At 59.2% G+C, this 27013-nt stretch overlaps 1 protein-coding gene across 2 annotated transcripts in view; it reads left to right on the forward strand.

The window, feature by feature from the left end:
• The window catches only part of Obscn (obscurin, cytoskeletal calmodulin and titin-interacting RhoGEF), a 137280-nt gene that overhangs the window by 108465 nt on the left and 1802 nt on the right, over positions 1–27013 (forward strand). Inside the window, exons 81-105 of one of the 2 annotated variants that reach the window (XM_078014707.1) lie at positions 1930–2097; positions 2360–2462; positions 2758–2887; positions 3656–3767; positions 14664–14858; positions 16015–16114; positions 16441–16571; positions 17014–17126; positions 17368–17536; positions 17733–17814; positions 17899–18099; positions 18769–18829; positions 19148–19225; positions 19510–19682; positions 19886–19912; positions 20662–20814; positions 20910–20955; positions 21323–21400; positions 21674–23573; positions 24262–24336; positions 24555–24665; positions 24746–24913; positions 25813–25935; positions 26095–26265; positions 26820–26904. In XM_078014707.1, coding sequence (XP_077870833.1) covers positions 1930–2097; positions 2360–2462; positions 2758–2887; positions 3656–3767; positions 14664–14858; positions 16015–16114; positions 16441–16571; positions 17014–17126; positions 17368–17536; positions 17733–17814; positions 17899–18099; positions 18769–18829; positions 19148–19225; positions 19510–19682; positions 19886–19912; positions 20662–20814; positions 20910–20955; positions 21323–21400; positions 21674–23573; positions 24262–24336; positions 24555–24665; positions 24746–24913; positions 25813–25935; positions 26095–26265; positions 26820–26904 — 4753 coding nt within the window. The remainder of the gene's footprint in view (positions 1–1929; positions 2098–2359; positions 2463–2757; positions 2888–3655; positions 3768–14663; positions 14859–16014; positions 16115–16440; positions 16572–17013; positions 17127–17367; positions 17537–17732; positions 17815–17898; positions 18100–18768; positions 18830–19147; positions 19226–19509; positions 19683–19885; positions 19913–20661; positions 20815–20909; positions 20956–21322; positions 21401–21673; positions 23574–24261; positions 24337–24554; positions 24666–24745; positions 24914–25812; positions 25936–26094; positions 26266–26819; positions 26905–27013) is intronic. The other variant, XM_078014714.1, reaches the window with a different exon arrangement.

The following is a 27013-nucleotide window of genomic DNA, read 5'->3' on the forward strand; positions in this document are numbered from 1 at the left end:
CCCCAGGAAGCTAGCGAGGAAGGGCGGTCAGGCAGAGAGGGCCCAGGAGTGCCCAGAGCTCTGGCCAGCCCCCAAAACAATGAATGAGTCCAGCTTCCCTTTCCTGGGTGATGAGGCTAGCGAGCTGCCGTGTCAGTGGGCTTCAGTTTAGCTAGACCATGCAAACCCAAGCCCATGAGTGGAGACCCTTGGATCCAGATTCTCATGGAGTCAGCTGCCTTGCATCAGGGAGTGGAGTGGAGAGCGGAGCCCACCCTGCCCTTGGGGGACATCCACTCACTCACGAAGCTCTCTTCCTTTTGATGAATGCGGCTGGGCAGCCTTTATCTCTTGTTCCTCAGGGAGTCCAATTGGCCTATCCCTGAGTGGAAGATCACAAGGCCTCACTTGAGTTGGGCATCTGGTTTCCTCCAAAGCCCCACTGCATGCTGAGAGCTAATTTTCAAAAGTGGTATCTGACAGCCATGTCTGGCAGGGGATAAGTCCCAGACCCAGGGGACGCTTCACTCCTCAAGGGCTCTAGCCGCAAAATGGTCTGTCTCAGGAACGTGTGACATGTCTTGGTCCATTTCCTGATGTGCCAACAAGACACCTGAGTCTGGGTTACTTATAAAGTGAAGAGATTGTTTTCAGATTGAAAGTCCAAAGGTGCCATCTGGTGGGGTTCCCCTTGGTGGCCTCATAACTTCTTGGGAGTCTTGTCAGTGGGAAGGAGCAGTTGCGGTGACAGGAAGAGAGGGGCTTAGGACCAGGCTGGCTTTTATACCAGCGTGCTGACCTCTGGAGACCAGCACCCATCCCTTCCAGTCAGTGCCCTCAGTGACTGAATTCACTTCTGCTGGGCCCCACCTCTCAGGAGGGGAGTGCTCCCAGGGCACCCCATTCGGAACCACCCCATCCGGAGCTGCTGGGCTTGCGCGACCTATGTATGTGCCTACCACCTGGGGCCACGGGGGCAGCAAGTGGATAGAACTGGTGGTGATCACTCTAGCGGCCAGCTCCCTTTGGCCATTTCTGCTGGCCATACAAGGACATCAAGTTGTGATTCATCTTCTCATTACCTTGGCTGCCTCTGTGTTATAGCAAGGCCTGGCACTTCCTCTGCCAGCCACGCAAAGGCTGGGAAGTTGGGGTGTGGCATCCACGCTTTACTGCCAGGTCTTTGCGTGGAGCTGTCCCAGCTTAGCTGGTTAACTGTCAAACCAAATGGCCATGCCACTTGCAGCAGCCCCTGGGTCAACAAGGGCACATTGCACTAGTGGCCTCAGGAAGACCAGCAGGATGCCTGGCTCCCCCTGAGCAGAAGGCTGGTGCTAAGGGTCCACCATATGTGAACTCAGAGTCACACACAGTTTCAGGCCAGAGTTCAGATGCAGACATTATCACCATGGCACCCAGAGGTCCCTGTCCACAACTGGGTGGCCTGGTGCCTGTGTCCAGCAGAGCCATGGAAATCTGAGTTCCTTCTCAAAGCCCCCTGCAGATTGGATGGGTAGAAGGGCCCTCCATCCCTCTGCATGCTGTGATGAGGGACCAGGTGTGGGTGGGAGGGAAGGGGTGTTAGGCAGTGGATTATGTAGCTGTAGGCTTGGTGGGATTGAGTGAGGATGGGCCCATAGCCAGGGAGCTGGGCATGATCAGCACATGGGAGGTCCACAGGGAGTCACACTGGGACAGTGGGGCGACTATGGACTTAGCTGTCCATGTGGATGTCTTCTGTCAGGTTCAGGTCTCTCCACCTGGCCATGCCTCTAGCTAATGTCCAAGGTGGACATAGAGACACAGAGACAGAGGTCTGGGCCACACCAGAGAGAAAGAGAGAGAAACAGAGACAGACCCAGAGAGGTGCAGGCCAGCCCCAGCCTCTCATCCACTGGGGCAGGCTTACAAGGTCCCTGCCCGACAACAGCCCTCACTCCTCCTTTCTAGATGGGAAGCCAGTGGAAGTGGACCCTCACCACATCCTCATCGAAGACCCAGATGGTTCCTGCACCCTCATCCTGGACAACCTGACTGGGGTCGACTCTGGCCAGTACATGTGCTTTGCGACCAGCGCCGCTGGCAGTGCCAGCACCCTGGGAAAGATCCTGGTGCAAGGTGAGCCTGGAGGCCCGTGGGGCAGGGAGACACCCTGACCAAGCCCACTATGTGGCTCTGGTGGATGGGTGGAAGGGCCCTCCATCCCTCTGCTCGCTGTGATGAGGGACTGGGTGTGGGTGGGAGGGAAGGGCAGGCAGGCAGGCATGTGAGGGTGGAAGCCCTATGTGGTCATGGGCTCACTTAGGGCTCAGGAAGAATGTGGGAGCTCAGACACCCCCAGCTCCATCAGAGTGGCTCCCTGTCTCTCTCCACCCTGCAGTCCCGCCACGGTTTGTGAACAAGGTCCGGGCCTCGCCCTTTGTGGAGGGAGAGGATGCCCAGCTCACTTGCACCATCGAAGGCGCCCCACACCCTCAGATCAGGTGGGCCAGCACATGGTGGGGCACCAGGGAAGGGGCTTCAGGCTCCTGTCTGCAACACAAGGGTTGTGCAGCTGTACGGGGCTGGGCACAGTGACTGTCTGATCACTGAAGAGTGGGCATTGTGGGGCTGAGACCCACTGGGCATGGGGCCTCTGCCACAAGATAGCATGGCCAAGCTGGATGTGGGCATCCAGAGGGTGGGTTCACCAGGGACTGTAGCATCTGGGCCAGGGCAGCGGGTCTGCAGCACAGGGAATATCACACCCTGCCTCATGGACTCTTGGGATGGTTCTAGGTGGTACAAAGATGGGGCCCTGCTGACCACTGGCAACAAGTACCAGATGCTGAGTGATCCCCGCAGCGGCCTGCTGGTGCTTGTGGTCAGAGCAGCTGGCAAGGATGACCTGGGACACTATGAATGCGAGGTAAGATGGGTGGGCAAGGAGCCTCATGGCCAGCTGTACACTGGGGCTTGACAAGGGAAGGGCCTGGGCTCTTGGCACAGGCCCGGGGACACCAGGCCACTGTCACCCATCATCCCCAACCCACCACACCGTGTCTTGCCTTGCTCCTCTTCCACACAAGGCTGAGCCCTGCCACCTGCCATTGTTCCCACCCTCTCAAAGAAGCCCTTTGGTTTTGCCTTTCTAGGGAACCCAGTGCTGACCTCAACTTTCATCCATTTATGTAAAAAGTAGTGTTAGTTTCCACCTTTTCCTGGTGTCACATAGGTGGGACCCTACAGAGGGAAGAGCTGCCCTGTCCTTGTTCACTGTCCAGAGGCCCAAGGCTGGGGCTCCTGAAGGCAAGGCCCAGTCTGAGCCTCTGGTCTTCCTGTCCTGGCACACAGTGACATTGAGCAGGTGTGTGCCTGCTGCAGGGCCCCCGAGAGCCCCAGGCTCCAGTCTCTGGCTCTTGTCTAGAGGCCAGCCTCCTGCATGTGGGCCCCACATGCAAGTTCCAGGAGGCAGGGAGACCCAGCCAGCTCTGCACTTCAGGGGCTCAGAGCCACACATGGCCAGCAGCCATCTGTACAGTGTAAGATGCCTGGGCGAGTCCCTGGCTGGGAGCCCTGTCCCCTTTGGGGGACACAGTCTCAGTGGGGACCTCAAACTAAAGACCACCAGAGTGGACGAGAGACAGCTAGGTCCCTTGAGGATAGGGGTCCTGAGTGGTTTCTGTCCATCCTGCAGCTGGTGAACCAGCTTGGCTCCACTCGTGGTGGTGGGGAGCTGTACATGCAGAGCCCTGTGCTGCCGGCCCGGGAGCAGCGCCACAGGGAGCAGACTGTGGCTGCCATAGAAGGTAGGTGCCACCGAGCCTGTTGCCCATGCTTCCTAGGTGGGTCCTCAGGCTTGAGCCTTGTGTCACAGCTGCACAGCCAGCCAGGACTGGGAGCAGCAGACCTACCATGTCTCAGAGCGGGTACACTTCCTGCGGGGGTGGCTGGGCAGGCATCTTGGGCAGATGACCTGGCTAGAAGAGAAGGCTGTGGGGAGGAGCCCAGAGGCTGCAGGCCACCTGGTCTCAGCACCTGTGGGGCAGGCAGAGGTGGCCAGGAACCCGGAATGAGCGCTGGAGAGGCTGCTCTGTGGTGGGGAAGTGTGAGCCCTGCCCCTGGCCTACAGGACAATTCACGAAGTCACCTCTGACCCAGGGCAGCCTGCCTGGCAGTGGTCACACAGGCCTCCTGCAGGCAGCAGCTGGGATGGGCTGCACTTCTAGAGAAGGGGGGTTTCCCCCTGAGGGCAGAGGCAGGACAGTAGGACATCTGGGGAAGAGCATCTACACTGAGGGCAGAGGGCAGGACAGTAGGACGTCTGGGGAAGGGCATCTACACTGATAGCAGAGGCAGGACAGTAGGACGTCTGGGGAAGGGCGTCTACACTGATAGCAGAGGCAGGACAGTAGGACGTCTGGGGAAGGGCGTCTACACTGAGGGCAGAGGCAGGACAGTAGGACATCTGGGGAAGGGCATCTACACTGAGGGTAGAGGCAGGACAGTAGGACATCTGGGGAAGGGGCGTCTCCACTGAGGGCAGAGGGCAGGACAGTAGGATGTCTGGGGAAGGGACATACACACTGAGGGCAGAGGACAGGACAGTAGGATGTCTGGGGAAGGGCGTCTGGGTAGAGGCAGTACAGTAGGACATCTGGGGAAGGCATCTCCACTGAGGGCAGAGGCAGGACAGTAGGAAGTCTGGGGAAGGGGCGTCTACACTGAGGGCAGAGGCAGGACTGTAGGAGGTCTGGGGAAGGGGCCACTACACTGAGGGCAGAGGGCAGGACAGTAGGACGTCTGGGGAAGGGCGTCTACACTGAGGGCTAAACTGATGAGTGGAGAGTCAGATATTGGTCTGGCCCTTTCCCACCAGGCTGAATTGGCCTTGGAGAGGCCAGAGAATTTGTGGTTTAGTGTTCCTGCCCTGGCCTAGGTCACTCCCAGGGTCACAACAAGTCACTCCTACAAGGCCCCATCTGGGTGAGCCAGTGCCCAGGCCACCAGGATGGGAGGAGGGCCACTGTTATATATCTTGGCTCCCAGGTGAAGTTGCTCCCCTGGAAGGGCTGCCTTGGCAGGTGGGGAGTCCGTGTCCCTACAGCCATGGAGCAGAGGCTGGACCCATGTTGGTAGAGCCACAACTTCCACAAGAGGGTGGTTGGAAAATGTGTCGTCCAATTCCTGAGCACAGGCTCCTGTGGAGTGTTCCCACTGCAGTCTCTCCATCCCAGGGACCAACAAACAGGGTCTCTGTCCCTCTGGACCTTCAGAGGACCGGGCCAGCCAACGCCCTAGATCCCAACCCTAGGAACTTCGAAGCCCCCGTGGCCCTCATGGACTCTTTCTCCAAGGGCAAGTCCCTGTGTGAGGGCTTGTGACCCTCACCTGCCATATTGGACCTGTGTTCCTTGGGACCTGTGACATGTACTGTCCCACAACCCGGGGACAGCAGCACCATGCATATATGCTTTTGTCGCCACCGGCTCGTCCACTTCCTCTGCATTGCATGTCTCATGGTTGGGGACGTGCCCTTCTCACTGGGGCAGGAGTGTCCTCTGCAGCTGTTCTCTTGTTGGTCACGACGGGTCCCTTTCTGGAAGAAGGCGGGTGTCAGCGTGAAGAGCAGGCCTCCAGAGCCCACTGGGGCCAGGCATATCACTGAGCGCTGGTTCTCGAAGGCCATGCAATCAGAGCCCTGTGCCTCCTGCTTCCTAATCCTGTCCTGCTGCTTTGTCTTAACCAGTGGCTCCGCAGCCAGAGGGGCCCTGGCTGTCTCCTGTCAGTGGCACTGACCTGGCTTGAGTGTCTGCACCAGGCCAGGATGCTGCTTTGCACGGCTGCAGCCCTTCTGTAACGGCAGACTCACTGGGGCCCACAGCTGGTCTGGGGCAGTTGGGGACCATGAATAAAGTGCCAGCTTAGCAACCCAAGGTGTCCTGGAGCAGCAAGATGGAGCAGTAAGCCGGGTCCCTGCCAGGGAGGACTCAGGTGGAGGCCCTGGGCTTTCCTGTCTTTCTGTGCACAGGAGCTTGCCTGCAGATGGCACACAGGTTGTCCCTCTTTGTGCCCAACTTAGTCTAAATACATACAGCTTCCTGACTGGATTCCTATTCCTGCCATCAGCCACTTCCCTGTAGAAAAACCTGTGCAAACAATTCACACATATAAACGCACACATGCCTCAGCACAGCCTGTGCAAGCAATGCACACATATAAGCACACATGCCTCAGCACAGCCTGTGCAAGCAAAGCACACATATAAATACACACACACCTGAGCACAGCCTATGCAAGCAGTGCACACACATAAACACGCACACACCTGAGCACAGCCTGTGCAAGCAATGCACACATATAAGCACACACGCCTGTGCAAACAATGAACACATATAAACACACACACGCCTGAGCACAGCCTGTGCAAGCAGTGCACACATATAAACACACATGCCTGAGCACAGCCTGTGCAAACAATGCACACATATAAGCACACACTTGCCTGAGCACAGCCTGTGCAAGCAATGCACGCATATAAGCACACACGCCTGTGCAAACAATGCACACATATAAACACGCACACACTGCCTGAGCCCAGCCTGTGCAAGCAATGCACACATATAAACACACTTGCCTAAGCACAGCCTGTGCAAGCAATGCACACATATAAACACACACAAGCCTGAGCACAGCCTGTGCAAGCAATGCACACATATAAATGCACACACACACCTGAACACAGCCTGTGCAAGCAATGCACACATATAAACGCACACATGCCTCAGCACAGCCTGTGCAAGCAATACACACTTACAAATGCATACACACACGTGAGCACAGACTGTGCAAATAATGCACACATATAAACACACATATGCCTGAGCCCAGCTGGTGCAAATAATGCACACATATAAACACACACACACTGCCTGAGCACAGCCTGTGCAAGCAATGCACACATATAAACACACTTGCCTGAGCACAGCCTGTGCAAGCAATGCACACATATAAGCACACATGCCTGTGCAAACAATGCACACATATAAACACACACACACTGCCTGAGCATAGCCTGTGCAAACAATGCACACATATAAATGCACACACACACCTGAACACAGCCTGTGCATGCAATGCACACATATAAACATTCACATGCCTCAGCACAGCCTGTGCAAGCAATGCACACTTATAAATGCATACACACACGTGAGCCCAGCCGGTGCAAATAATGCACACATATAAACACACACATGCCTGAGCCCAGCCAGTGCAAATAATGCACACATATAAACACACACACACTGCCTGAGCACAGCCTGTGCAAGCAATGCACACATATAAACACACTTGCCTGAGCATATAAACGCACACACATACCTGAACACAGCCTGTGCAAACAATGCACACATATAAACACACATGCCTGAGCACAGCCTGTGCAAGCAATGCACACTTATAAATGCATACACACACGTGAGCACAGCCTGTGCAAGCAATGCACACATATAAACATACACATGCCTGAGCACAGCCTGTGCAAATAATGCACACATATAAACACACACTCCTGAGCACAGCTTATGCAAGCAATGTACACATATAAACACACACACACACACACACACACACTGCCTAAGCACAGCCTGTGCAAGCAGTGCACACATGTAAGCACACACACCACACACACTGCCTGAGCACAGCCTGTGCAATCAATGCACATATATAAGCACACACTGCCTGAGCACAGCCTGTGCAAGCAATACATGCATAAGTATGCACACATGCCTGAGCACAATCTATGCAAACAGTGCACATATATAAACACACTTGCCTGAGCACAGCCTGTGCAAGAAATGCACACATATAAACACACACAAGCCTGAGCACAGCCTGTGCAAACAATGCACACATATAAATGTACACACACTCCTGAACACAGCCTGTGCAAGCAATGCACACTTATAAACACACACATGCCTGAGCACAGCCTGTGCAAGCAATGCACACATATAAACACACATGCCTGAGCAAACACATGTACATGTACTGATGTGCACATACATATATACATGTGTGTGAATGTGTGTGCAGCATGTCTGAGCATGCATATGTGTGCAGACAAGTACACCTGTGTGCACATTTGTATGCAAGGTACATCCATGTGCAGGCACACAAATGTAGCCAGTGTGACCTCCAATGCACACACACACAGACAGTGTCTAATTCTTGTGCTCATCATCTGAGACAAGCTTGAAATGACATAAGTTGCCTAGGGAAAGCCTGTTTCAGTGTTGCAGTGCAGTGAAGCAGAAAGTCCCCTGGTCCAGGAGATGTGGGACCATGTCCCAGTACAGGCTACTTGGCTTTGCTGGCCACCTCCTCCACCTTCCCATTGAGCAGTGAGAGGGCTGCTGAGCCTGGAGATGGCCTGTAGTAGTCAAGCCCAGGCCTGCCCAGAGGTCAAGGGAAGAGGCCTCAAGTGTTTGGGAGTAGGGGCTGCCTGGTTCCAGATGAGTTTCATCCTCTCTGGAACTCCAGTCCCCAGCAGCAAGATGGAAACATAGGCCCCATGGGCTGGCTTTGGTAAGGGCAACAGCTGGGAAAACCAGGAAAGGCCACGCAGTTGGGACAGCTGCCCTTCACACTCAGACCTCAGGCACCCACACATGCATGGGGTTCAGATGTGCCACGTGCAGCACTCTGGTGCCCCCTCCCCTGGAGACACTCACCACATGCATGGAGTTCAGATGTCCACATTCAGGACTCTTGTGTCCCTCTCCCCTGGAGACACCTTTTGGACTTGAACTCGTTTTGTGGCAAAGGCATCAACCATCCTGGCCCCATTGTGGCTGGTGGCCCACTGCATGGCCACAGGCTACTCTTCCCTTTCCCTAGGCCTCAGGGCTATGTTGGGCTACATGTTTGAGGAATTCACAGTCTTATGTCAGCATGAGGAAAAGCCTGGGCCCTTTTGAGTAGGCAACAGATGCCAGCTCGTTCTCCTCCCCACAGCTCCTGTGGAGCTCAGGAGGGAGAGTGGGCTATCCTTGGGGTGCCTGCTGTCACACCCCAGCCCCTCGGGGCAGATGCTCTCACCCGTCTGTAGCTGAGGAAACTGGACCTCCTAGCTGAGACAGGCTGCCCAGGGACACATGGCCAGTGCTCCTAAGCCCAGCAGATGGCTGCACTGCAGTGCCATCAGGGAGTCAGCCGTAGGCACTGGCTTCTCTGTAACCCTTGCTATTCTGACTGTTTTCTTTGTAGTCACTGAGCAGGCGACTAAAGTCCCCAAGAAAACCGTCATCATGTAAGTGCAGGCGTGTTCCTAACCCGTCCTCGGACTGCAGTGCCCTGCATGCCACTAATCTTCCTGGACCTTGCTGTGTGTCCTGGCCACTTGCAGTGGCTGCACTAACAGCCTGGCTCACTTCTGGCCACCAGTGCCTTGCAGATTTCTCACACAGCCGTGGCCTCAGGTCCCTCCACACGTCATGGCTCTCTTGCTCTGCACACAACACAATGGCTCACCAGAGTCGCACCACTAGGGTGGGGCTGGGACTGAGCCACTTCCCTCAGAAGACTAGAGACAGACTCTTATCCCTTGGTACCTCGGGTCTGGGACGGTATCATCCAACAGAACTTGCTGCAGTGGTGAGAGTATTCTCTCTACACTGCCCAGTAGGGCAGCCACTAGCCACGTGTGACTGTTGAGTACTTGAAGTATCTAGTGCAGCTTAAGAAATGAATTTTAGGGGCTAGAATTGTGGCTCAGTGGTAGAGCACTTGCCTGGCATGTGTGAGGCCCTGGGTTTGATCTACAGCACTGCACATAAATATATAAATAAAATAAAAAGATCCATTTACAACTAAAAAAATTTTTTTAAATGAAGGAATTTTAGCAGTCTCCAAACCCAAGCCTAACCAAGGTTCAGGGAAGTGAAGAGGCTTAGGGTGGCTCCCAGAAGTCAGCTGAGAGCCCATTTCCCCAGAGCCATGCCCGTGGGCTCTTTGTCCTTCAGTACCTTCATGCTGTAGAAAATCTGGGCATGTTGGTGAGCTGACTTGGGGGATCAGAGCTGGGTGAACTCACAGAACATAGGCTTGCTTATGACCTGGACAGTCCTGGAGATTTGCAGAGGAGGTATGCAGGTGGAGGTGTGGGGAGCTGTAGGCAGGACTGGCTGAGGATTTTATAGGTTACAGGCTGGGATGCTCCAGTATAGAAACCTCCATTCCCCAGGGGCTGAGCAGCCGCCAGAAGGGCCTGAAGGTAGCTGTGCTACAGAAGAATTCTGTCATCAGAATTGATGAGGCCCTGGGTTAGCTCTTCCCTGACCTCCCTTCTCCCCAGAAGTAGGCTTCTCCTACTGTGCCACCCAACAGATGGGAACAGTTGGGTGGTAGAGTGCCATCCTGGGTACAAGCAGGTGTTCTAGGGCCTCAGACAGGTTATTGCTCCCTTCCCTCCACAGGGGGAGCATTGTAGAGATGGAGCCAGATCCCATTTGGGAAGCTTCAGAGGCGACCTGAGGGGGACTGGGGATCAGAAACATTCTGGGAAGTACCCACCTTCATCCTGCAGAGAAGGCTGTGCCCCCTCAGCTTTGGCCCTCAATAGGCCACCAGGAGCCTCAACCTCCCCACCAGTCAGTGGAGTAGGAGATTCCCTTCTTCCTGGACAAGGGATAGGGAATGTAGGGTTCATCACTGCTGTGCACCTTGAGGGTGCCCATGTGTCTCTGGGCCCGTCCCTGGGAGCAACTCTTCCTGGAGCCCCGAAGTTAGAGCAAGAAATAAAAATAAATGCTGAGAGAGAGAGAGAGAGAGAGAGAGAGAGAGAGAGAGAGAGAGAGAGGCAGTGCCTTGGTCAAAGCACCAAGTCCTGACCATGGGTAGATCCTCAGCTGAGCCCCGTGGACTTGCCTCCCTCAGCTGGAGCCTGCTCCCTGCTCATGGCCCACTTTACCTCAGCTCCTGCTAGAGCCAGGATCACTGGCAGCAGAGGAGGACCTGGGCTAACCAGTGCATTGCTGACCCTTGGATCTGGGCATTTTTGAGCCTTTCCCCCTGTCCATGCCTGTAAAGGGGATCAGAACCACTGAGGGCCCTTGCTGAGACAGGCCAGGGCTGCAGCATTGCTGGCCCTCCCAGCATGCACTCCTGAGCTGTTGACCTTGAGCTCTGCCCCTCCCACCTTGGGAGATGCCAGCCAGGCGGGGGACTCAGCCATGTGGAGCTCAGTGTTCAGCCAGTCTTCCCCTTGGCCTGCTGGGGCCTCACTGGCCTTAGATCCAGAGGCAAGGAGCACAGGCCACAGGCCAGCAGCCTGTCACCTGCCAAAGACTTCACTGCATGCGGGCACTTCCTGGTAGCAGGCTGGACACCCTGCCTGAGGTTCAGAGCAGAAAGCCTGCTGAAGAGGGGGACGGGGAGACAGTGCAGTCCTGGTGTCCAGAGGCCTCAGCTTGGGTGATGTAGCATGGGCCTTCTAGGTGCCTCCATATGTCTTGAGCAGAGCAGAACTTGAGCTTAGCCATGTGAAACACTGTGCTTGGTTTCCTTGGCTTCCTGCCAGGGGCTCTGCAGGTGGGGCTGAAGAGCATGTGTAGGAGTTTGCACACTCACCCTCCTCACCTGTTTGTACCTTAACTTGGTCTCTGGCATGTGCTGGTGGCTTGGAGCTGGGTGAGGCTGCAGATCTCTGTGCCCATCTCTTCTTGGGCCCTCTCCCCTACCAGAGAGGAGACCATCACCACCGTGGTGAAGAGTCCCCGTGGCCCACGACGGTCCCCCAGCAAGTCCCCCTCCCGCTCGCCTTCCCGCCGCTCCACCAGCCCACAAAGGCCAGTTCTGTTGGCCCCTGACCTGCTGTTCCTGCCGGGGTCCAGGCAACCTCATAGGCCTGAGACAGAGCCAGGCCGGAAGCCCACTGTGCCCACACTGTACGTGACGGAGGCTGAGGCCCCCTCTGGAGCCCTGCCAGGGGGCACAGGGCCCCAGCCCAAGTGGGTGGAGGTTGAGGAGACTGTTGAAGTCCGAGTGAAGAAGTCGGGTCCTCGGGCTGTGTCTCCCGCCAGGGAGGTACCCAGAGGCATGGGGGCACTGCTCTTCACACTGCCTGGTGGGACGCCAGGTGGGGACCGCAATGCCAACAACTCCAACAACAAGCAGCTGGACCAGGAGCCCCATGCGCAGGGTCCAGCTGTGGTCCGCATTGGGGAGCCCCTCGTCTTCCATGTGGATGCCGGGGGCAGTGTGGACTGGGCTGCTTCTGGAGCAGTCAGCCCTGAGCCAGAGGAGACTGGGGCTTCCCTCAGGGACAGCAGCATGGAGTGGGCAGGAGGAGAGGGTGATGGGGAGAGCCCTTTCGTGGTGGAGGAGCCCCAGGACATGGATGGCCTTTGCAGCCGTGACCCCAAGATCCTCACACACAATGGTCGTGTGCTGACCTTGGCTGACCTGGAAGATTACGTGCCCCAGGCAGGGGAGACCTTTGGCTGCCGTGGCCCAGCAAGCAGCACCTCCGACGACATGCCTTGTGAGGTCTCCGTGCTCCAGAGAGAGATCAGTGAGCCCACCTTGGGGCAGCCCATCCTGCTCAATGTGGGGCGCCCACCCAGACATGTGGGTCCACCTGGCTTCTTCAGGACTGGATCCCAGGTCCACAGCCCCGAGGACCTGTCCTTCCATGTGCGAGGGGCCCGAGCTGGGCCTGTGGGCAGTGCTCCTTGGACCTCCTCCTGCACCTGGGTCCAGCACTCTACAGACGGCAGGCAGAGCAGCTTCAAGACGGAGGTTTCCACCCAGATGGTCAGCTTGGGGACTGTGGGAGAGACTGTCACTCTGCATATTCGCCCAGATGGAGATGAGGCCCCTGGCCCCTCCCAGGGCTGAGGCCACATACCCTGGCAAGACTGGGAGGCCAGGGCACTCTTACTGTGCCGTCCTTGCAGCATGGGACCTGCACCCTGCTGGGCAGCAGCACCTGCTCAGGAACCCCAGCTCACCTCAGTTACCTGTGCTCAATGCGCTGCTCTTCTGAGCTCGGGGTTCAGCCTGCCATGCCCTCTGTCCTGGGCCCTTTCTACCTCACTGGACTTTGGTCCTCAACAAAGAGAACCACAGTGCTTACAATGCTGGATGCACTGAAGTCCTTCAAGAGAGCCCTGGCCAGGGGCAGCTCAAAGACCAAGCTCTGGGTTGTCCCTTCTGGCTTGCAGGAGCCTCCAGGCTCTGGACACAGATGTGGACTTGGGCCTGTGTCCTGCTCCCACTGGGCACAGCCTTGCCTGTCCCCAGGCTAGGGATGGGACCCAGACTCCCAAAGCCACACCCAGGGCCTAGTGGCCACCAGCGGCTCTGCAGGGTGGACACAGGGTCTGTGTTGGGAAGTGCACCTGTATTCTGGCTGATAGAGCAATAAACCAGTCTGCGCCTCCTCTCTGCTCCTCTCGCTCTTGCACTCAATACCCCGGGATCCCCTCCACACATAGCCCTGGTTGGGCCTAGACCAACTGCCCTTGTTCCTTCACTCCAAGGTCAAGCTGGGAGCCACATGGGTGCCCTGTATTGGCTCCTGTGTGCCCAGACGGGCTGTGGCAGCACATGGGCCTGTCTTGTTCCCAGGCAGGGGCTGTGGGGCTGGTCCTGTGGACACATGATATGACCAGAATCACCCATAATTGTCCCTCTGGCCCACCAGGAGCAGTGCAGGGTTTCCTCTACCTGGCAGTTGAGGCTAGTGTCAGGACAGATGTGGTGTGGGGGTGTGATATGGTGGTCCCAAGTTCCCAGGACAACCTAGCATCTGTCAGAGGGGTGGGAACCACTCTGTGCTGAGCTCCAATCGTGAGGCTTCCCAGGGATCCACTGACTTCTTGGATGGGGAAGGGGAGGGTGGGTTCCCTGACCCCACAGAGGGCATCCTGGAGCTGCCTCTCCATTTTGGGTGCCCCTCCTGGGCAGGGGCTCAGGAGGGCTGGGGAAGGCTCTGGGAAGGGACCTTCTGGGGATGGGAGTGGTCAGCATCCTCAGGCTGCAGATGGTTGGCAGGTGGGAAGGGCAGGGGCCATGCCAGGCAGGGGCCTGGGGAGTCCTTCAGGGATAGGTGGAAGGGGCCAGGGAAGGGTAGCATGGCCTGGACTAGCTGTAAGTGGAGGGTGGACGGTTACTATGCAGATGGAGTTTGGTAAGGATAGGGCAGTGGGTCTGTCTCCAAGAGGGGGGCCAATGGCTCTGGCCACCTGGACACCAGCCCCATGATCCCTTGGACCTTGACATGGTATCAGGCTGCCCCCAGGTTTAGAGCTGGGGTTCAGAGTCAGCCTTGCAGGACAGCCAGCCTTGGGATGAAGTGTGTGCTGGGATTTGGGGCACATGAAGGGTGAAGGGTGAGTTCCCGGTCCCCTGGCCCAGGAGGAGGAGTTCTCCATGGGGCACCTGGGTGAGGACAGGCCTGAGCTCCAGGGGAGGAAGTAGCTGTCCCCAGTGTGGGTTCTGGGGCTTCTCTCTTTGTGCCAAGCCTCCATTCCTCACAGCCTCCTGAGTGGGTGGGTGAGTGAAGCAGGTGGGAGGGGCCAGCTGGGGGTCAGCCCACTGGACTGTCTCTGACAGGGACTGGTCTCTGGAGGCCCTTACCTGGGGTCAGGCCACACCAGACCCTGGGCCTTACCATCTGCTGCTAACCCACCTCTTCATAGGTGTTACCCAGGAGGGCTCCGCCCAGCCCTCCCTTGGAGCCGACCAGGAAGTCCCATCTGTGCTGCAGAGACTGCTGGGCCCTGAGGCTCCAGGCCCTTCTGCAGGGGACTTTGCCAACCCCACCCCTGGCCCCAGGGAACCACTGGCATTTCAGGAGGCTGGCCCCCAGGCCCCAGAAGCCTCGGGCACACCTGGTAAGCCCTGCAGGGAACTGGCTGCAAGGACCACATCCTGTGCTGACCCTGTCCTGGCCAAGGAATGTTCTCGGGCTCTGAATTTGCACATGGCCACCCCAGCGTTCTCAGCATGGTGTCAGTTAGGTGCAGGTCTGGCCCAGTGTCCCTCTCAGGACCAAGAGTAAGGCAGCTTTGTCTTGTCTGTCACCACCACCAGCTGTGACAGATTGGTGCCCACAGGGGATGGAAAGGCAAAGACTAGGGATGGCAGCTCTGTGGGAGGCTGCTGGATCAGAGTGGCCACAGAGTTCTGGTGTCCAGGAACGCGGTGATGGAGCAAACCCCTGGTGTTGCTTGGCCTGCCTTGGCACTGGTGTTCACTTTCCCTGCTGCTGCTTTGGGGAGCAAGCCGAGCCCCTTCCCATCCTGGGCTCCCTTTCCCTCCACTCATTCCCTGTGTCCTGCCTGAAGATGGAGGGGTTCCCCTAAGTTCAGCCTCCATCCAGCCCTGTCTTTGGAGGCCCAGCACATTGCCCCTCCCTGCCCACCCCAGTGCTGGCTCCAGCCTGAGATGCCTCAGTTCACCTGCAGCTAGCCTCAGGGCCCTGGAGAACCTCCCCAAGGGCACCACCGCCTGCTCTAAGTGACCACCTGGTCACCCTAAGCCCTACTTTTCTAGCCAGTCTGCTAGGCTATCGTCTGTTTTGTCCCTGGACACTGATAGAGTGGGCCTTGTCTGTGTGCTATGGCCACAATACAACTTGTAGTGCTGGGTGACGTCACCTGCAGTCTCTCCTGCCCATAGGAAGCTGCCAGAGCCTATGGCACCCATGGCGTGGGATATAGCCACTTTCCTGGGTCACCGACCTATGCTGTCAGGATGTTCCCTGGATGGCAGCCTAGCTGCTAGGCAGGGACACTGAAGTGGGTGTCCCTGGTGGGGCAGGTGCCTGCAGAATGGACCCCAGCCAGCATGCACATGCTGAGCCATGGGCTGAACCTGGGCTTTGGGGACAGTCTCACCCATGGCCCCCAGGTCCCTGCAAGCAGTGGTCTTGCTGAGCATACACACACCCTGGCCTGGTGATGTGGGGGACAGTTGGGCAGTGCAGGGCCAAGGAGGGTCCCTTGAGCTCCAGCCCAGCTCTGTCTCACGAGGCTCCTCATCTCCCAGCAGCTGAGACCCCAGAGGTGCCACAGCCTCTCATCCGGGAAGTCCTGGAGCAGGAGACGGTGACTGGTTCTGGGGCCCAGGGACGGACCGTCCCCATCCGGTAACCTCCCCCAGTTAACTGAGTCATGAGATGGGGGCAGTCCTTCCAAGGACAGCTCATGGGTGGGCAGGTCCATCCACTCTGGCCGTGTGGTACACAGAGGTAATGGGGTGGTCCTGTGGCCTCCTGTGCACTCCTTGACTGCCCCAGGCCAAGCCAGTAGGCAGGGAAGAAGGCCAACCTTAGGGCAGGAGGTGCAGGAAGCCCCCACAGCAAGGACCAGGGTCTTCCATCTGCACACCTCATCCCCCCGCATGTGGGGAAAGCCTAGGACGCCATCTTGTCACCTGTAGCCAGCAGAAGCTCACCTAGCTCTGTGATTCCAGGGTGGAGGGTGCCGCCTGGCCAGGGGCAGGTGCCGGGCAGATGTTCTGGGATGTCCACAGCCATGTAATCACAGAGACCACACAAAGGACCTATGTGTACCAACCCATTGACACCAGTGCTACAAGTTCAAGTATGGGGGTCAGGGGTCAGGGCGTGCTGTGAGGGTGGCCCTGCAGTGCCTGGGTTGGGGGCAGTTGCTTGGAGGGTGGAGGTTCCCGCCTGCTTCAGCCCAGGTTCTCCACCCCTTCTCTTGTGCCACAATGGGGTGGGGGCTGGAGCTCTCCTCCAGGAGAGGCAGGCACTACAGATCCGGTGTCTGCTGCACCCAGTCCTGGAGAGAGCCACCACCCCCTAGCATGTTCTGCCTGCCTTGGCTTGACTGTTCTCGTGACTGCTGGGCCAGCTGAGGGCAAAGCAGGGAGACAGTGGTTGGATGGAAGGAAGAACTTCCCAGTTACCAGAGGGCCCTGTTGCCTGTTGCCCTGGGGTGTACTCAGAGCCTCACTGACCACATGTATGGGCTGTGCAGCCTGGGAATCCCTCCTCATGTCCCCCTTTCCACCTCTTCCCAGGGCCCCCAACCATGCAGGTGACCATTGAGGATGTGCAGGTCCAGGCGGGCGGTACTGCACAGTTTGAGGCTGTCATTGAGGGGCACCCACAGCCCACTGTGACATGGTACAAGGTAAGAGCTGGCCCAGGGAGGCAGGGTGGGGCGCTCAGAGGCCGGAGGCACCTGTGTGTGCATGTGTGTATGAAAACCACACCACACGATCCTAGCTGTGCAGCCCCTCCTGCAATCCCCAAGCCCATCATGGCTGGGCATGGGGCTGGACCTGGGGCCGACACACAGCAGGTGCCAGGGAAGGGCAGGTGGGCCTGATGCTGGGATGGGCTGATGGCATCCTGGCCTGCTGGTGTTTCAGGACGGTGTCCAACTGGAGGACAGTGCCCGGCTGAGCCAGCAGAAGGATGGCACCACTCACTGCCTGCTACTGAAGGATGTGGCCCAGCAAGATGCAGGCGTCTACACCTGTCTCGCACACAATGCTGCTGGCCAGGTGCTCTGCAAGGCGGAGCTGCTAGTCCATGGGGGTAAGCCGCAGAGCCTCCCAGGCCCAGGGCCACTCGGTCTCCACATGGCATCCCCAGTCCCCACAGGGACCCCAGCTCAAGGTTCCCATGGGCCATAGGCCCAGGCCCAGGGAACAGCCTGCCAGCTCCACAGTACTGGGGATGAGGGCCAGGGCAGTGCCTTTGCTGTCCTAACTACCTTCTGTGCTGACCACAGGAGACAGTGAGCCAGATTCAGAAGAGCAGAGCCATCGGAGGAAGCTGCACTCCTTCTACGAGGTCAAGGAGGAGATTGGCAGGTACACTCCAGCCCTTCTGGCCCCGGGGATGCCCAGGACCCGTGGCACAGCGTCACCATCCTGATCCCCCTCCCTCCTCCCCAGAGGCGTGTTTGGCTTTGTGAAAAGGGTACAGCACAAAGGAAATAAGGTATTCTGTGCTGCCAAGTTCATCCCCCTGCGGAGCAGAACTCGGGCCCAGGCGTACCAGGAGCGAGATATCCTGGCCACGCTCAGCCACCCACTGGTCACTGGGCTGCTGGACCAGTTTGAGACCCGGAAGACCCTCATCCTCATTTTAGAACTGTATCCTTTCTTCTCCTGGCCCCTTGGGGTTTGAGGAGGGGTGCAGTGGCCACCAGGCTGGGGATTGGAGGAGCATATGCTCCCTGGGCCTGGCAGGTTGTGACGGCCTCAGCCCACCTTCCGGTGGCCAATGCTGTGTGACAAGCAGCCCTGTTCCTGCCGCTTGTGATGGTGTTGGTCAGGGGGTTCTTTCTCTCTGAGGGTTGTCCATGGGGGTCACCAGGCAGGGTCAGTGGCTGAGCTGCTCCTGAGGGTACGGATGTCCTCAGTGGAGATGGCCAGGGGTCTCCTCCCATGGGTGACCTCTCAGATGTCAGGAGAGGTGTGTCCTACACAGGTTACTCCAGGTCTTTGCCCACTGCCCATAGGTCCCTGACTGGGGTCTCAGTGTGGAGGGCCTTGTGGCTGGATCTGCTCCTGTGTTCTTGTCTCTCCCCTGAGGAGGGATTTGTGCAGACAGGCCAGGTGCCCCACCCTACCACTGCCCTGTGGCCTCAGTCCCCAGGCAGCCCCCCTCATCTGGGCTAGATGCTGTCTGGGGTTCCAGGGGCCCATGGCACCTCCCCTCAACCTGAGCACCAGTACCCCACCCTTGAGACCGCAGGAACCCTGTCCTGGCCACCTCCTGGTGGGTTCCAGCCTCAGCTGCTTTCCTTGACCAGGCCCCAGGTGCTCATCAGAGGAGCTGCTGGATCGCCTCTTCAAGAAGAGCGTGGTGACAGAAGCCGAGGTGACCCTGCACCTGCCTACCGCTGGCCTGAGCTGCATGCGGGTCCCAGCCCCACCCAGACACAGCTGCCCCAAATGTGGCCCAGGCCCCGCCTCTCTGGATCCCAGGCCCCGTGGCTACCCGGGCTCTGTGCCCAGCTGCACTGCCTGGCTTCCTGCACACCTTGCTTGTTTCTGGGGATTTCTCTGGCTTTGGCACTTAGGGCTCAGGGTGCCACCTACCCTGTGGGCTTGTCCCAGGTGCTAGACTGGGGCACTGAAGCAGGATGAGTCAAGGTGGAGGGCCGAGGCCCCTCCTTGAGCACAGTATTTGCCACAGGTCAAGGTCTACCTCCAGCAGCTGGTGGAGGGACTGCACTATCTGCATAGCCACGGGGTCCTCCACCTGGACATAAAGGTACTGTCCCTCGGGCCCCTCCAGAACCTGGGTGGGAGAGGGGAGCCCTGGGCCTGCAGGATAGGAAGGGACAGGTCTACCATGTCCAGTTTCCTTGACAGGGCTTGCTGTCCTGCAGGGACTGGATGCACTGCTAATTGGCAGCTCATCCGTGGGCTCTGCTCTGACAGTCTGACTGGTGCTTTCCATGCCCCACGTTGGCCTCATGGACCCTGAATGACTCCCTGAGGCCTGGAAACCCCAGGTGGCCCAACCCCCATAGACTCCCCAATACTTTCTGACAGCCCCCCAATATCCTGATGGTGCATCCTGCTCGCGAAGACATTAAAATCTGCGACTTTGGCTTTGCCCAAAAAATCATCCCTTCAGAGCCACAGTACAGCAAGTACGGCTCTCCAGAGTTCGTGTCCCCCGAGATCATTGAGCAGACCCCCGTAAGCGAGGCTTCTGACATCTGGTGAGTGGTCAGGCTGAGTCAGGACTGTGACCCTTCTGGGACCATGCTGGGGAGTCATCTGGAAGCCCAGCAGCCAGCCAAAGGGTCCTCTCTGAACCTCTGCCTCCTTCTGCACCCCTGGGATCCCCCATGCCTCCTCCCACATACCCCTTGCCTGTGGCCAGGCCTGGGGTGACTCACAGTGGGTGATTTTCTTTCTGCAGGGCCATGGGGGTCATCTCTTACCTAAGGTGAGCACAGCCTGTTCTTGGCAGCTGCTTCTTCAAAGCCAACCCTTCTGCAGAATCCTGAGGGCCACGTGTGCTGCTGGCCACACCCCAGACCAGAGACCCAAGAGCCCAGGGGCAGCTATCTTGGGAACAGGCGGTCAGCCAACCCTGATAAGAGGCTCCTGCCCACTGCTCCTCACAAACACCCTGTCATCACTAGGCAGAGCTGAGCTGACCCTGTAGGGTCTGTGGGATTTTTGTCCAGAGTCCAGTCGTAGTGGTCACTGCTGCCCTGAAGATGCTGGTGGTACAGACTGATCCTTGACCTCTGCAGACTAAGACCTGTCCCCACCTCAGACATAGACTGGTGCCTATCTAGGCTCCCTGGACTCCTATCCCAGCTGAGCCTGGATCCCTAGCTCAGGCTGAGGCCAAGTACCCACTCCAGGTTGAACCAGCACCCAGCCTTGGCATACATCCCTGCTTCAAGCTAACTTACTTTGTAAGTTCAGCCCTGTACCCACCTCTGGCCATGAGAGCCTCAGGTTAAAGCAGGGCCCCCCATGCAGGCTGACGTTTCCTTGATCCCTGTCCCAGCCTGAGTGGGGACCCCAACCCTGGTCTGAGCCCAGATACCCTCTTAGGCTTTGCCTGGATTGGTGTTCCAAGCTGAGGCAGTATCTGGGGAACCTCAGATACTGCTGGGTGGGAGTGGTGCCAGACTTCGTCCCCAGGGGCTTTGTTTGAGGGCAGGCTCTGTCTGTTTCCAGCCTGACCTGCTCCTCCCCATTTGCGGGAGAGAGTGACCGTGCCACCCTGCTGAATGTGCTGGAGGGGCGGGTGTCCTGGAGCAGCCCCATGGCTGCCCACCTCAGTGAGGACGCCAAGAACTTCCTCAAGGCCACGCTGCAGAGGGCCCCAGGGTGAGTGCATGCCTCTCTTGCCTGCCCAGGGTGCAGCCAGCCCTGCCCAGGGCCAGCTGACTGCCTGGCTGACCTGGGCTCCCCTCTCCCTCCAGGGCCAGGCCCAGTGCCTCCCAGTGCCTCACCCACCCCTGGTTCCTGGTGAGTAGGCCCAGCCTGGCTCAAACCCCAGGCCTGCAGGGAGGGACATCCAACCCAAGGGGGACGAGGGCCTGCCTGCATCAGCACATATGGTGGTGGCACCCAGGCCCCTGTGCCCCAGTTCAGAGGACACTTGTCCCTTCAGACAGGCTTGGGATCCTGAGACCCTCACAGGGGGTCAGGGCCTCCCCTACGACCTCTGGCCTTTGCCTTGCCCTGTCTGGGCAAAGTAAGAGGATGAGCCCATGAGACCCCAGGGCTGAGGGCAAGTCCACCTGCCCCTGCCCAACTGGGCCTCCATCCCAGGAGGGGCCCCCATCAGGGCGCTGGGGTCTCTCCTCAATGTGGCTGCTCCCTCACACCCCAGAAATCCATGCCTGCGGAGGAGGCCCACTTCATAAACACCAAGCAGCTCAAGTTCCTCCTGGCCAGGAGCCGCTGGCAGGTGAGCTGTCCCCTGAAAAGGGGATGAGGGCAGGGTCAGAAACGCAAGTCCAAGCCCACCTAGCACACTCCCAGGCCTGGCACCTCATCGGATCTCAGCCATGAGTGTGCCAGCCGCAGAGGGATACCCAGTGGCCACGCAGAAGCCAAGAGCCCTTGTGCAGAGGTTCCCACTGCTCTGGGTCCCCACCGCTTTGCCCCACTGGGAACGTGGAGGGAGAAGGCCTGCTCGGTGCCGTGGCCCCACCCAGCGACTGCTCTGTGCCGTCCCCAGCGCTCCCTGATGAGCTACAAGTCCATCCTGGTGATGCGCTCCATCCCAGAGCTGCTGCGGGGCCCACCCGACAGCCCCTCCCTGGGAGTGGCCAGGCACCTGCGCGCAGAAGCCAGCTGCTCCTCCAGCTCCTCCTCCTCGGACAATGAGCTCACCCCGTTTGCCAGGGCCAAGTCGCTGCCATCCTCGCCGGTGACCCATTCCCCGCTGCTGCACCCACGGGGCTTCCTGCGGCCCTCAGCCAGCCTGCCAGAGGAGGCGGAGGCCCCACCAGCCTCACAGCAAGGCACAGGGCCCCTGGCAGCCCCCGGCTGCATCCCCCGGCACAGTGTCATTAGCAGCCTGTTCTACCAGCAGGCAGGCGAGGGCCCTGAGCGAGGCGCCCTGGCCCCTGGTGGCCGCCGACACGCGGCCCGGAGGCGGCACCTGCTCAAGGGCGGGTACTTCGCCAGGGCCCTGCCTGGTCTTCGTGAGCCTCTGATGGAGCATCGTGTGCTGGAGGAGGAGGCCGCCAGGGAGGAGCAGGCCGCGCTGATAACCAAGACACCCTCCTTTGAGACGGTCCTGAGCCTGCCCAGCGCCAGTGTCCGTGAGGCCCCCGGCCGTAGCCACTCCCTGGACCAAGACCCTCCAAGTGCCATCAGCCCCTTGAGTGAGGCCTGCAGTGAAGGACAGTGCCCTCCCACAGCCTCCACAGGGGAGGCTGGTGGGAGAGACCAGAAGCCCCTGAAAAGGCCCAGTCTGTCTCCATCACCTGCTAGAGACTCAGGGCCTGCTCAGCAAGCGGGGTCGTCCAGGCTGGGGCAGGAGGCTTCTTCTTGTCACCCTGAGCAGGGTTCTGCCCCCCAAAAGGGCTGTGGCCCACCGTCACCACAAACTCATGGCTGTTTGCCTCCAGGGTCTGTCAAGGAGATACTTCTGGAGCCCCCCTGCCCAGCCCAAACAAGCCCCCTGCCAGGCTCTGAGAAGGAGCCTGGCAGCATCTCTCGACCTGGGGGGCCTTGGACCAGCTCCTCCAGCTCCCTGGAACCAACCTGCCCCACAGGCATGGAGTCCAGCCCTTCCCTGGACACTGGCAGCCTGTCTCAGGAGGCTGAGCATTCCCCTGACCCAACACCCCCCTTACCAAGGCCTCAGGAGCAGGCCACCACCCGGAAGTTCTCCCTGGGGTACCGTGGGGGCTATGCGGGGGTGGCGGGCTACGGTACCTTTGCCTTTGGTGGGGATGCAGGGGGCATGCTAGGACAGGGTCCCTTGTGGGCCAGGATGGCCTGGGCCGTATCCCAGTCCTCCGAGGAGCAGGACGAGGCTGCAATGGGAAGCCCTCAACCCCAGGCCGACTTGGGGCCAGTGCCTGAGACCAGAGGGGCTACCCTGAGGGCTTCCCCAGAGCTGACCTCATGGGAGCAAGATGGGCAGGTGTCCCTGGTACAGATCCGGGACCTGTCAGGGGATACAGAGTCTGCCGACACTGTGTCCTTAGACATTTCAGAGGTGGATCCCGCCTACCTCAACCTCTCTGACCTGTATGACATCAAGTATCTCCCATTCGAGTTCATGATCTTCAGGAGGGTCCCCAAGCCCTGGGAGCAGCCAGAGCCGCCCTCTCCTGAGGCTGAGGCTGGGGAGGAGCTGGCAGAGTTCCCTGAGGCTGCGTGGCCCTGGCCAGGGGAGCTGGGCCTTCGAGCTGGCCTGGAGATCACAGAGGAGCCGGAGGACCTGGAGGCACTGCTGGGGGAGGCTGCGGCCAGCAGAAAGCGCAAGTGGTCCCCCTCCCGTGGCCTATTCCAGTTCCCTGGGAAGTGTCTGCCACTGGAGGAACCCCTGGAACTTGGGCTACGCCAGAGGGTGAAGGCTTCCATGGCTCACATCTCCCGGATCCTGAAGGGCAGGCCGGAAGGTGACCTCCTCCTCGTCCTATCCCCTGGCACATCCCTGCCCCTTAGGATCACTCACCCTTTCGTGCTCAGGGTCCTGCTGGGCCCCCCCTTGGGTGCTGTTGCCCCTACCTCCCAACTGCACCCACGGCTCTACCTGAGTCCTGGGGGCACCTCTGCTGACCTGAACCTGCCTTACTGGGCATGTGAGGCCATCCTGGAGACAGCTGCAGGGAGGGCACCTGGGGAGACGGCAGCCAGGATCCCAGGCCTCCCCCACTGTAGACCCTCTGACCCAGGAGTCTTACGGCCCCACCCTCAGTGACCTCAGACCTTCTGAGCCCAGTCCTGTGGCCCCAGATCCTCCTGACTCCAGGTCTCTCCTGATCTCAGAGCAACTCGACCCTAGGCACAGCTGACCCCAGCTTCCCTGACCCCTGAGCTGCCTGGAAGTCCCAACTCCAGAGCAGCCTCTGTGACCCCCACCCTCCTGACCCCAGCCTGACCCCGGCCCCAAGCAACCCCCTCCTGCACTGTAGGCCTTAGAGCCCCCAACAGCCCACTGCTGAGGGAGGTGGGACGCAGGTCCAGCTTGTCTTCACCACCTCAGTCCCTGAGACCTGGGCCTGCCGGGAGGACAGGCAGTGTGAGGAAGCTGGTGCTGCCCGAGGACAGACCTCCCTACTGAGACCCTTCCCCCTCCTCCTGCAGGCCTGGAGGAGCCCCCCAGGAAGAAGGCAGGCCTGGTTTCCTTACGGCTGTCAGGTCTGAAGGGCAGGGACCAAGGTGAGCAGGCCCCACTGTCTCAGGGTCCTTTCCCAACCGCCATGGTGCCTACACCAGAGTGGCAAGCCCCCACCCACCTATGGGGCTTAAGCCCAGAGGCAGGCTGGGCATGGGGGCTGAGCAATCTTGGAGGGCTTCCAGGAGGAGGCAGTGCTGCATCCTGCCCACACTTTCTGGCCTGGACTTCCCTCTGAAGGCTCTTCCTGCCTCCTCCTTAGCACCAACCTTCCTGAGGGAGCTCTCAGATGAGACCGTGGTCCTGGGTCAGTCGGTGACACTGGCTTGTCAAGTGTTAGCCCAGCCAGCTGCCCAGGCCACTTGGAGTAAAGGTAAGGGGTTGGGATACAAGCAGGGCAGCAGGGGCCCTCACTGTCTAGGGGAAACTCAGACCGGCTCTGTGCTGTCACAGATGGGGCCCTCCTGGAGAGCAACGGCCACCTCCTCATCTCTTCCACCCTGAAGAACTTCCAGCTGCTGACCATCCTGGTGGTGACTGCTGAGGACCTGGGCATGTATACCTGCAGTGTGAGCAACCCTCTGGGCACAGCAACCACCACGGGCGTACTCCGGAAGGCAGGTGGGTGCGCTCTGCTAGAGGTCCCTGCCAGGCCAGGGAGGCTGGGCTGGGGGTGCTGAGCCTCGTTGCGTGAGCTGGACTGGGCCACTCCCTCAGCTGTGGGGCTGTGGAATTTGGGGTTCAGGACGTGACCACAGGTGCATCCGAGTTACCGAGCAGTCCAGTCCTGATGGGCCGGGCATTGCATGTGGCTGCTGTGGGTGCCTTCTGGACTGTCCAGGGTCTTCAGGGGTTGGCAGGAGGCAGGAGACTGACAGGAGACAGATGGAAGGCAGGGGTGGGGGAGCAGCGTGCTCAAGAAGGAGGAGAGCGGTGTGGCAGTGTTCCAGCCTGCTGTGCACCCTGCTGCCAGGAGCTGGCCCAAGGCCTCTGCTGGCCAGGGGCGGAGCTCCCTGTGGAGGGTGCCACCCTGCCCTCCAGTGGTGCAGGAGGGAGGAGCCCCATCTTGTTTGTGTCTTCATCAGAGTCCAGTCAGGAGCTGAGTATGCAGTGCCTGGGGTGTGTGGGCAGCTGAGACGGCTGCTGGCCCAGTCTGGAACTTGCAGACTGACCTCAGGCCCTGTACTGGGGCGTTCAGCCAAAGCTTAGAAACCAGAGCAAGGCCCCCCGACCAGAGCCTGGGCCACTCCACCGAGGCCTGAACATACCCTGGCGAAGGGCTGGCCAGGAGGGATCCTGGTGGGGAGGGCTGGGCAGACATCTGACTATCCACTAGGGAAGGAGGCACGCCCCTCCTCCCATTGCTTCCTAGGACCTCACCCACCCCAAACAAATGGCACTGGAGAGGGTGGGCTTAGGAGCCTAACGTTTGCCGAAAGTAAGGGAGGGTGAGTCAGGGCCAGCTAGAAATCATCCCTGGGGGTCAGATGCTGACCCACACCACGGGTGGCCTCTTGCAGAGCGCCCCTCATCTTCCCCACGCCCGGACATCGGGGAGGTTTACACAGACAGGGTGCTGCTGGTCTGGAAGCCCGTGGAGTCCTATGGCCCTGTGACATACATCGTACAGTGCTGCATAGAAGGTACTGCGCGGCCCCTTTGCCCTCTCTCCTTGGGGCCCCTGAGGCTCAGGTCATGCCCACAGGGTCAGCATGGAGGGCCCTTGCCCACAGCCTGCTCTGTGTCTGGGGAAGGTCTTTCCTCCTTCCTCCCTAACTGCCTCTTACTCCATCTGTGACCAGGTGGTACCTGGACCACCCTGGCCTCTGACATCTTCGACTGCTGCTACCTCACCAACAAGCTGTCCAGGGGCGGCTTGTATACCTTCCGGACAGCATGCATCAGCAAGGCAGGAATGGGCCCCTACAGCAGCCCCTCGGAGCAGGTCCTCCTGGGAGGGCCCTGCCACCTGGGTGAGCCACTCCTGGGCAGCCAGTGGATGGGGTGGCTGGCAGATCAGAACAGGCACCCTCCTGCCTGCGGACCCTGTGGTGGCCACTGCCTTCGAGAGAGTGCTCCTGCACTCAGCCAGCATTCAAAGCCTGCACATTCTGGGGCCCTCATCCTTCAGCTCCCTTCACTCACCCACACCCTCTGGTGCCACCCCAAGAGTTGGCAGTGACTTCCTGGGTGCTGGGTCTGGGTTGGGTGGAAGAGTGGCTTGATGGATCAATAGTGTCTGTTGTGGGCCTGGGAAAGGGTGGTGTGATGCCATGGTGATCCCTGGTCCATCCTGGAAAGCGCCCTGCAGCTCAGGATGCGTATCCCCAAACACATTTATGATGAGGGCTTTGTTGTGTCCTGAATCCAAGTTCCCTTCTCCCCTGCAAAATGACCTGAGGGAGCAGAGGCCAGAGCGGGCACTCAGGCAGGGCCACTGTCTGGTGTCTGAGGAGGAGTGAGGGAAGAGGAGGGGAGAACCTGCGTTGGGATCCTCCTGAACCTGTCACCTGTCCCTCCCTAACAGCCTCTGAGGAGGAGAGTGGCCAGGGGCGGCCAGCCCCGCCTCTCCCCAGCACCAGGAACTTCGCCTTCCAGATGCAGATCCGGAGGTGCAGGGGCCTCTGGGGATAGCGGGTAGTGGGATGGTGCCTCAAGCTGCCCTGCTGGCTCTTCGTGCTCCCACCCCCACATTCCCATGCTCAGCTCAGAGCCTCTTCC

The sequence above is a fragment of the Ictidomys tridecemlineatus genome, chromosome 1 (assembly GCF_052094955.1).
Source record: "Ictidomys tridecemlineatus isolate mIctTri1 chromosome 1, mIctTri1.hap1, whole genome shotgun sequence".
Taxonomy (NCBI): Eukaryota; Metazoa; Chordata; class Mammalia; order Rodentia; family Sciuridae; genus Ictidomys; species Ictidomys tridecemlineatus.